The sequence below is a fragment of the Melanotaenia boesemani genome, chromosome 1 (genome assembly GCF_017639745.1).
Source record: "Melanotaenia boesemani isolate fMelBoe1 chromosome 1, fMelBoe1.pri, whole genome shotgun sequence".
Classification (NCBI taxonomy): Eukaryota; Metazoa; Chordata; class Actinopteri; order Atheriniformes; family Melanotaeniidae; genus Melanotaenia; species Melanotaenia boesemani.
The window spans coordinates 26,990,223-27,000,335 of NC_055682.1; the positions used below are offsets into that span (position 1 = coordinate 26,990,223).

The window sequence follows — 10,113 nt, forward strand, 5'->3', positions numbered from 1 at the left end:
AAACTCTCCCCAGTATGTGTTACAACCATACCCGGTAGTGGGGTATGGTTGTAACACGATGTCTGTGATATTCTTGCAAATTTTTGAATTGGTGCCTTTTTTAGTGAACAAATGTGGGTATTTCATATAAAAGTTTGAGAACTGTAGCTCAAAAATTCAATGCGTTACAGGTGTTGCAGCAAAAAGTGTTACAACCATCCCGGTCTCCCTGCAGCTGTAAAATGCAGAATCAAATAAGTGTTTGCTTTTACGAATTTTTGCTTTACTTTTTACATCAGACCAAAAGCAGTAATACTCAGACGTTCCTGTTCAAACAGTCCACGCTTCTTTTTCTATGAACAGCCACTGCAGTAAAATTTATTAAACTAATTTGTTTACTGTGATGCTTTGTGTGGATTTCAGTGACCTGATTGAAGTTGCAGCGGGTGTGAGAGGAGCAGCAGCTCTCAGTCCGCCCATCAATGACGCTGCTCCAGATGTGGGTCTGATGTGAAACAACAGCTCCAACTCTAATGCTACAGCTCCAACTACACAACCACATAAGGTCTGGCTTTTCCCTTGTACCTACGACTGCTTTACTTCTGTTGCTGTTTAACTTAAGATTGACACTATAACAACTTTCTTATATGAAATAACTCGGGATACATTATATGCTTCACGTGAACAGTTTTTAATGTTAGCGGATTAAAAATAGACGTTCCTTTTTAAGAGTAAAGCTTCGGGGTTGTTTTTCTACGACTGGTCAGAATTATTACTGAGAGAAGTAAACTCCTAGGCTTGTTGAAAATGTTGGACTTCAGAGGTATTTTAAGACTGAAAGGCAAAGTAAATGGCCTGTGGGGCAGTGGTTAGTGTACGGTGACTCCATTGAAGCGCTCGGTTAAACGACGAGTCTTTGCTGCGCGTGACCAGATAGATAGAAAGGTAGATAAATACTTCAAATTTGAATTTAACGGTTTACCAAATCAGAAAAAAAAAAAAAAAAAAAAAACAATATGAATCGCTGATGCTGTAGGAGCTTTTGACTGCAGTTTGCTTTTGATATGATGAATTTTAAGTACAAATATGTAACAGACTGGGAGATGGTTTGTTGGTTCAGTGAATGTAAAAACAAAACTTTGCAACAGCAGTTTTTAATTTTCTGCACTTATTCTCTGCCTATGTTCAGAAATAGGCCTGTTACATCTTACTTATCGAATTACTGTCATGTTTTACAGGAAAATAAGCATCTAAACTTCATCTAAACTAGTACATCTAAACTTGGCACAAAAATTAAGTAAATTTGTGTTTGTTCAATTATATCTCCCCTTTAATGATACCAGTTGGAGTTGTATTATACATGGATGGAAAGCCTGATAGTTACTTTTACATTGGAGCTAGCCATGCAAGTCATTGTTGACAGTCACAAGGATCCAGTCTCCACCACCAGACAGTGAAGCACAACTGCTAGTGGGAGAGGTGATTGATCCCCCCCACTACCACATCAAGCATCACACTCCCCACCCCAAATATTGCAAATATTTCCACTTGGTCATCCAGATTATTCTAGTAAAGATGTTTTATTTCCCATGTCTTTGTAATTTGACCACAGTTATCCCAGTGTACGTGAGTGTGTGTTAGAGAGAGGAATATATATATATGTTCATATTATATGGCCACCCTGATAAAGTCTTGCCCATCCATTGGCCACCATCATGTATAAAAGTCTATCTGTTCCGCTGCCCATAAGGACAGGAGCGGGCCCTGCAAAAGATTGCTTTGAACCTGTAGTCCCAGTCATAATGTCCCAGTGTGTGTAAAATAAGTAAAAATTCAATCTGTGCCAACAAAGATATGATTGGGTTGTTGCATACTGGCAAACAGAACATTTTTTTACTGCATCTATAATTCACACAAACTAAAGATATTTTTTGAGTTTAGTGGTTTATTCAAAAGGATGTGAATAGTGTATAATTGTAGATAAATGGCCATATTCATAATGTCAGTCCATTTATATCTGGGATGTGTTTGTTCTTTAGATGTCTGCTGAGCTCTACACTGCAAGCCAACCAGCTGAGAATAATGGAAGTCTCCAAACTACCACAGTGGGAGGCAGCAAACCTTTACACCGCTTCCTGAAGGGACAACCCAAGATTATGGGTGTAAGATGAACACAAATACTGACACTCACCCATGTACAAAAAATTAGATACTTAAAAAAGAGCTGAAAGGCTCATGTTAAAGATTTGTTTGTGAATTTCTCCTAGACTGTTGTGCTGATCATAGGCGCATCCTTCTTCATTCTTTCCATCGCCATCTCGACAGGCCACTTCGCTCACCACATATGGACAACCATCCCACCAGGCTTCTTACTGGGAACACTGGTTGGTAGTCCATCAAGATGATGCATGATATTAGAATAATCAACATTAATTCAGGAACTGGTTTGGGGTTTATAGTTGAGTGTCTTAAAAACGTATTAACTTCTCCTTGGTGTTTTTCTTACTTTGTTGCATTACATCCTGTAAATTGAAATTATGTGTTCTTATATTCTATGTAATAGACATGCGCAGAATTATCTAAATTGGTAAAGAGACATTTATTCTAAATATGTTGTGAAAAAAAAGAAAAAGAATGTGTGCATATGAATTCATCACATTTGCCTGAAGCCCTTAATGACCAGATGCATGAATGACCCTTGTCCATGCTTCCTTTTCCACACAGACTGGTATTTACATAGATGAATTTGCGATGAGAATGCTCACACCTCAGTCTGTCTTCAACCCAACATGCATACATGTTTTCATGTTTTCAAGAGAAAAGTGACAGAACTCAACATAAAACTACAATTTCACTGTGTGCTCCATTATTTTGATTGTGAATTTCTTCTGATTTATGTTTCTTATTGTTAGTGTTTAGAATATATTCTTATTAACTTGTAGATTACTATTGCTGGGTGTAACAGCTTAATGATGACTGTTCTGGCCATTTTTAAGCACCTGGACAGTAAAACTTCAAGAAGAGTAAGAGTTTAAAGAGCTTGTGCTTTTCTGATAAAAGATGATAGTTGGCTTCTTTAAGATTACAAAGACTGTTCTTCAGCAGTGTGGGGAAACGGATCCGCCCTAGCCCTAGTTAATGTGGTCAATCCATAAATAACATGACCAGTTAAAACACATTTAATTTTCCCTTCTACACAGATGACGGTTGCAATAATATATGAAAAATTACACTGCATTGTTGGGGATGTCTTCTTCCATTCTAGATGAGATAAGCATGAAAAACATACTCAGGCACATGCATACAACTTCATGATAATTGAGATCTGTAAAAGAAAACAATGTCCATACCACACAAATCTGAAATCACTAAAACATCTAAAGGTGGTGATGACTTGTGCAAGCCATTGTAATTTAAACAGTTAAATGCATCTGCTTCACTAATGCAGTTCTATCAAAAAAAAAAGATGGATTCACAGTTAAAACAGTGTTTCTCTTCATTCTCTCTCATAGTTCATCATAAGTGGGATCCTGTTTATTGTGACAGAGTTAAACCCCACCAAGAAAACAGTAAGTGCCATGGTGATATTTTAAAGGCAATATTTTTCTAGAACTTTATTTAGAGAAACAAATCAGCACACTTATCTGTAGACTGTGTAGACTGACTACAGTGATGACTGTTAAAGATCAACATACTTGCTTAAATGTAATCAGATTCAAACAATAATTAGAATCCCAAATGTTAAATTACCCAATAACAATTTATCAAATTGCTTCTCCTAAGATTTAGAAATATAGAAAAATCACCATTCATTCCGATGACTTCATTAGTTTATTAAAAATGTTAGTGATTTACAGGTTGACCATGTTGTCAGTATGCTGCATGAAAAATGACCAGTATTTGTGTTTTTCCTTTGTTTTTCCTCTCTCTGCTGCTGTCTACATACAGGTAACCATATCGTTAGCTTTGAGCATTGTGTCCATACTGGGGGCATGTTGGACAGTTCTGCACATCCTGCCCGATCTCCACTTCTTGAGAAGCTCAGCGTATTTTGATGAAAATATCACAGACACCGAGTTAGCATGGGCTAATTATAGCGAAGTAATTATTATTTTATCAATCTTTCAATTTCTTGGTTCAGTTTGTTTCAGAAAGGTTCATTTTGTTTTTGTTTTTTTTCCAAAGATATTTATAGTTTCTTCTTTCAAAATAAGGTGGGAGATGTTTGTTTAACTCGAGATATTTCGACTGGCGTTTGTAATCCTCTTTTAAAGTGTCATCGCACTGCTGTGGCGTGGCGTTTATCAGCTGTTATTCCTAGGTGTGGTCAACCTGACAGATCCACCAGGTTGGACATGCCCCCCGCCACTCGAGGAGGAGAGCGTCCCAGGTTGGAAGGTGGAAAAAAAAATCTTCCACCTTACTTTGTCTGACAAAAGAAACTGTAAATAAATGTTCATGGCTTCATGGCTAGTCTGTAATGAAACTGATCTGAGTCTAAACCCATTGCTAATTTTTTAATTGTCTAATAATTCAGCACAAACTAAATACAGTTTGTGGTTTTTCGCTTGAAATAAAATGTTATTATTTCTGTCCTGTTTAAATTAAATAAATGTTAGATTAAAAACTAGAATTATGGTTAACTTATAAAAAAAAAAGCCTGGAATTAAGAGTCTATAAAATGTATTGCATTACATAACAGTTGCATATCCTGTTTACATTTTGCATTGAGTCATTAATATTATCTATCATTTATTAATAATTCATATCAAACATCTTGGAATGAGTTTTTGAGTCTGTACTGGTTGTGTTCATTCAGGCAATGGGAGTGACTGTGGAGGCACTCTTTCTGTTCTACAGTTTTGTTGGTGCTATCATTTTCATTGTAATGTCAGTGCTGGCTGGGGCTGCCCTCCGTTCCACGAAAAGTCAGGTAAAAAAAAAGTGTCACAGAAAGCATGTTCAACTAAAAAGAGATCATAGCTGCAATATTGGGACCAGTTAACTCATGCATTCTTTCTCCCGTCTTTAGGCCGTTGTTGTGATGACCACAACGTCAACTACAACACCAGCTGAATAGCAAGTGCCAGAGGAAGATCTGATGTGTGCCGCATCGAGCAGAGAGAAGAAAAATGGAGCATTTAAAAACATGCATTTATCTCTCATTGTGGGGATCTGAATATACTTGATTTAAAATATGAACCACCTCTTTCTAGTATGTTGTGGTTCTTGTATATAATTCAGTACACTATATGATAATGTGCACAGTCTGGTGGTGATTCTGTGATTACTTCCTTCCCCCAGTAACGTTAGCTCTATACTTACCTCCTTTGACATTTTTCAGATTCAACAGAACTTTGAACTTTCCCCACAGCACAGGAACTTGACTGGTGAGCTGCAGTGTTGGCTGTCCTATCTCCACATGATGTTTGCACTACATCTACACCAGGCACATTTATCAGAGGAAGGGTCAAACTGAGATAAGGGGAACATTTCTCTGCATAGAGTACATAGAATTCAGGATCATATAAGGCAACCTTTGTTGACTGTTTACATCTAGTTACTTCTGCATTAATACTCTACAGATAATTTACTAGTCATAGTGGTTTATCAATTAAAACCTTTCTTGAATTTGTTTAACATCTCCCAGCTCTATTTCATTTGCAAGAACTCTGATGGATTGTTTTGATCAGCTTGGTTCCAGATCACTAAATCACAGCTAACATCTCTACAGCAAAACAAATTCTAAATATAGATACTGGTAATGCAGACTGATAATACTGATGCTACTGCCTGACAACTTACCTTTATAATAACAGATTATGAAAAACTGAAAGCACTGCAGGCTTGATATATGTAATAAACCCTGTTCATATGTATGACTGTATTAATGATAGCTCATTTGTTCAATTATTTATTAGTACTTTACCAAAATGTACAAATATAATGCAACATCAACAAATGGATCTATGTTCATTTTAGGACAGCAATTCAGGCAACATAGCGGGAGCTTCATGAAACATGAAAATGTCCCATAAACTTCCTAAAAGTACTTTGGTATAGACGAGGCCGAACATGAACTTCAGCTAAGAGCACAAGTACTGATACGCAAAGTACTGTAGAAGCGTCAACTGAATACAGGTACACTACTGTGCTAAATGGAATGAAGTCAGCATGTAAATACAACAAAAAAAAAGGCTAACAACTTTAAGCTAACAAGCAAAAATAATCTTTAAAGTAAAACGAGAAGATGTATCTGTATGCAGATTAATGACAAAAAATAAAACAAAAACAATAAAAGATGATGGACATTATTATCACAATCACTGTTATAATATACCACTTCTGCTGGGGTTTACAATCAGCAGGTAAAAAGATGTATAAGGAGAGACCGCACCATTTTTATACAGGTTTTATGGTAGCTACTGGCCAAAAAAAATATGCTGTAATGATCGTATTGTCAAATCATTCATGATCTTGTAAACTGAGAACTTTTCATGAAAGATATTTCATGTTGGTCTTGATCTAAATATATTTCTGGTAGGAAATACAAGCTTCTGGAGCTGCTAAACAGCTCATGAGTTCCCATGTTGTCGACTAACTGCTTTTGTCTGTTGTATGTGCAGGGCAAGAGTTGCATTTCCAAATACATTACAGCATTTTTTTTAATCACTGATAAAAGCTGCCAATAGTCATTGGTGTAGTAAACGTTTCAACAATCAAGGCATTTATCTGATCTAAATTTTACACCAACTATAAAAAAGAAATTTCAGATTTCAGAAAGTTCGCAAGAAACTGCAAACCGTGTCATTGTGTCTAGTGATGCTACCTTTAAAAGTTTAAATCAAAGAAAAAAAAAGTTAAAAGATCATTCCAAACTTTTAAAAACTGTAGGAATCGTGAATAATACTCAGTGTTTATCATTACAAAGGACTGCATCCACAAACCAGACATTAATTAATTAATTAATTATTAATGCCATTTTTCAGTTACAAATTTCAGCTATGTGGCTAATTCTCGTCTCTGAGAGAAGAGTCAGTAGGCTTTTGAAAGTCATTCCCAAGAGCACCGCGCTGATGAACTCGCATGTGCTCTGTGACACGGTACTGGCGTGAGAAGGTCATAGGGCAGCACGGGCAGGGGAAGGGCCGGACGCCAAGGTGGCTGCGCATGTGTCTGTTCAGAGAGCCTCGCTGGCTAAAGGAACGATCACATAGAGAGCACTGGAAAGGTTGGTGAGTAGGAGATGACAGATGAGATGACCTCTCTTTAGGCATGCCGTCTGAAAGGGTGGAAGGTATGCCTGCAGACAAAGTGGATGGCACGGAGGCTTGAACACAGTCTGGTTCACATAGAGATGAACAACCTGGCCAGGGGATGATCTTGCTCTCACCCTCATTAGGGTTGGAAACCTCCACAGCCACAGATTTTTTCAGGACTTTTGTCTTTCCTTTAGTTTTATCTAAGCTCTCACCCTCAAATTTAGACCTTTTTCTGATTTTTTTCATCTCAGTCCATGTCACAGATGGCCCCTCATTACTTGGTGATTTATCATGATTCCTGATAGCAGACTCAGCTCTGTCCCTTCTAACCTCTTTGTCTTCTGTGTCAGATCTATGTTTACAGGACACAGGCAGCTCAGCAGGTTTAATATTTGTGTCCAAGAGAACCTGTTCTGTAGACTCTTGGAGAAAGGTGTGCTCTTTGGGACTTTGACCAAAAGAATCAGGCTTGTCCTCATCACTCGACTCATCTGAAAGATGAGAGCGGCCAGGCTGAGAGTATTTGTAATCGGTAGGTCTGTGTGTGTCCTGTGTTGGGCAGTGAGAATGAAGATGATAATTGTATGACTGGCTAACAGTGCAAGCTGTGTCAGATGTCCTTTTGTTTACAGGCATTTTTGAAGTTAAGCATGCGTCTGTGGTGTTAGTGTCTGAGGTCTTTTTAGATTTCAGAAATGTGATGCATTTAGTGTTGGAAAGACTGCCAGTGATCAAACCTGATTCCTGTGTGGTGGAAACTGGCAGACACAAATCCATGAGTTTCTTGTGCTCCATAGCTGTATGTCTGCTGTCCGAATCATACTCGTGCTGGCTAAAGCTAGCATCTTTTCTGCATTTTTCAGATGTATGCACGTTTGGGTAACAATTTGTGTCAGGTCCATAGAGGTTGTCCTGTATATCGATTTCAGTAGGACATCTGCTACAATAGCTATGTTCTTCTTTTGCTTCCACCTCAAGACATAAATCATCACAATCAGATTCACTTCCTGCATCTGAGTCCTCTACAGGAAATGGAACCACCGCTCTCCATTCTTGTGAATGTTCTTTTGCTTTTGCCAAGGAGGCACTGTGGCATTCAAAACAATCATCTCTGTACCAGTCCTTACTCTGTACCACCCCATCCTCCGTCAGATGTTTTATGTTACTATGAAATGAATCACAATGAGCAGACTGATCATTATGGTCTGTAGTGTGGGACAAATCCTTGGTTGAGAACTTGTTGTTGATTATAAAGTTGTTTGTGTTGCTGTTGTTGTAATCCTGATTCGACTGAAGATGAGTAGTACATACAATGTACTTTTCATTGTATCTGAGGTCCAGATTCTGTGCTCCAAATCGATCCTTTTGATTAGTGGTCATACAGTCCACAGTGTTCTCATTGCCTGTGCTGACTGAGCGTGAGATGGGTGATCTGCTGGAGCTGACTGAAGACTGGAATGCTGGGTGGTAAGGAAACACTGCACACTCTTCTGCCAGCTGGTGGACAGCAACTCTGCTGCTGTGACAGATGACTGGCACTGCCCCACAACACTTCTTGTTCTCAGATGTTACTAATAGCTCATCCTCTGCATGCTTCTGCCAGATTTCCAGCTTTTCAAAGCCATCAGACTGAAACTGATCCTCATGCACTACTTTGTTCACTTCAGATGCATCATGCTCCTCAGCAGTGTCAGACGTATCTTGCATCAAATTTTGTACTGTTGTATAAGCGGCTTGTCTGTATTCACTTAAATTCATACTATCATTGCTTTCAAGTATGCTTGCATCTGTTCTGCTACAGTGGTTCACTATGTTTTTACTTGTGCATGTTTCTCCAGCTTTAACACGGGAATCCAGACTAACAGAATTCATTTGAGCTTCATCGAGTATTGTTGCTCTGACTGAGCACAGTTTACTTGGTTCTTCGAATCTTTTAAAAGCATCTGTACTGGGTGATGATGGGGGATCTCTAAAGGTCTTTAAAAAACTCCTATAACTATCATTAATGCTGCTGTAAGAATGAATTTCAGCTCCAGTCGAAGCACTGACATCATCTGTAGCATTCATCTCAGTCTGTTGCCAAGCTACCCTCAGAGCCTCCTGCAGTTCATTCATCTGCAGATGACAGGCAGCAGTAAGCAATCTGTAATATTGCTGCTGGTTTTGAGTGTAAGGCAAAGTCCCAGTGTAAACATAGTCCAGAAGAAGGGCTAATACAGAGTCAGACAAACATGGATCCTGCAGTTCCACCAGGGCACCAGTAGAGGACAGGACTGATGCAAACACTGGACTTGAGGCTGCCAGAACACACCTGAGAAGGAGAAGGACGACTTGTGTTGTGATGAGGTGTATATCATGTGTCATACATACACTGTCACAATGTATCTGATAGTCATACATATTTTACCAAAGCATACATGTTGAGGTGTTTATTTGCAAGTGGTAAAACCAGCTTCTGATGCTCACCTGTGTGCAGGATAGAGCTGACCTGAGCTCTGTTTATGTTTAAGTACACAGTCACAGAACAGCGCTTGTTCTCTCTGATGGTTCAGACATGTCAACAGTGATGCTGCATGGTGACTAACTTCCTGTGCACAGGGGTCCATCTGGAGAATAATTACACAAGAAGAATGGTTTGCAAAACATGATTTGCATAATTAAGTCAAAATGCAGTTGTCTGAAACATGTGAAGTGTCTTCATGGTCAGATACTGAGCGGGTGGGGGGGCTGTGACTCATGAAATAGCACAATCTGTCGGGAAGTAACTGCAGCTTATAAACAAAGAAATTATTCATGACAACAATAGAATGTTTTCAAATGTACCAGCACCTCGAATCTTTGATTTAAACCTACAGCTTTAGCCTATATTCAA

At 38.6% G+C, this 10,113-nt stretch overlaps 3 protein-coding genes across 4 annotated transcripts; 1 reads left to right on the forward strand and 2 right to left on the reverse strand.

The window, feature by feature from the left end:
- The first annotated feature begins 437 nt into the window (after window positions 1-437).
- Window positions 438-5,858, forward strand: LOC121643363. 2 transcript variants are annotated; one of them, XM_041990739.1, is made up of 7 exons: window positions 438-544; window positions 2,019-2,141; window positions 2,247-2,363; window positions 3,492-3,548; window positions 3,928-4,080; window positions 4,799-4,912; window positions 5,012-5,858. In XM_041990739.1, the coding sequence occupies exons 2-7, from the start codon at window positions 2,019-2,021 to the stop codon at window positions 5,057-5,059; spliced, it is 612 nt and encodes a 203-aa protein (XP_041846673.1). In that variant the 5' UTR covers window positions 438-544; the 3' UTR covers window positions 5,060-5,858. The 2 variants fall into 2 exon arrangements, with proteins under 2 accessions (XP_041846673.1, XP_041846681.1); XM_041990747.1 differs by lacking the exon at window positions 438-544 and adding an exon at window positions 1,357-1,458.
- A 21-nt stretch (window positions 5,859-5,879) lies between these two features.
- Window positions 5,880-8,343, reverse strand: LOC121643355 (RB-associated KRAB zinc finger protein-like). Its single transcript, XM_041990727.1, has 2 exons — window positions 7,936-8,343; window positions 5,880-7,881 (listed from the first exon to the last, which is right to left on the reverse strand). The coding sequence occupies exons 1-2, from the start codon at window positions 8,034-8,036 to the stop codon at window positions 6,990-6,992; spliced, it is 993 nt and encodes a 330-aa protein (XP_041846661.1). The 5' UTR covers window positions 8,037-8,343; the 3' UTR covers window positions 5,880-6,989.
- A 96-nt stretch (window positions 8,344-8,439) lies between these two features.
- On the reverse strand, window positions 8,440-9,868 carry LOC121650476 (zinc finger and BTB domain-containing protein 43-like). Its single transcript, XM_042002046.1, has 3 exons — window positions 9,708-9,868; window positions 8,560-9,552; window positions 8,440-8,446 (listed from the first exon to the last, which is right to left on the reverse strand). The coding sequence occupies exons 1-3, from the start codon at window positions 9,845-9,847 to the stop codon at window positions 8,440-8,442; spliced, it is 1,140 nt and encodes a 379-aa protein (XP_041857980.1). The 5' UTR covers window positions 9,848-9,868.
- Between the last annotated feature and the right edge of the window lie 245 nt (window positions 9,869-10,113).

Bases quoted from the DNA above. Each gene is read 5' to 3' on its own strand.
- LOC121643363 (XM_041990739.1), top strand. From the start codon at position 2,019: ATGTCTGCTGAGCTCTACACTGCAAGCCAACCAGCTGAGAATAATGGA. The intron at 2,142-2,246 runs GTAAGATGAACA...AATTTCTCCTAG, and splicing joins GACAACCCAAGATTATGGGT to ACTGTTGTGCTGATCATAGG. The intron at 4,081-4,798 runs GTAATTATTATT...GTGTTCATTCAG, and splicing joins CATGGGCTAATTATAGCGAA to GCAATGGGAGTGACTGTGGA.
- LOC121643355 (XM_041990727.1), bottom strand. From the start codon at position 8,036: ATGGAGCACAAGAAACTCATGGATTTGTGTCTGCCAGTTTCCACCACA. The intron at 7,882-7,935 runs TCTGAAATCTAA...ATGCTTAACTTC, and splicing joins AACACTAAATGCATCACATT to AAAAATGCCTGTAAACAAAA.
- LOC121650476 (XM_042002046.1), bottom strand. From the start codon at position 9,847: ATGGACCCCTGTGCACAGGAAGTTAGTCACCATGCAGCATCACTGTTG. The intron at 9,553-9,707 runs GTGAGCATCAGA...TCTCCTTCTCAG, and splicing joins CAGCTCTATCCTGCACACAG to GTGTGTTCTGGCAGCCTCAA.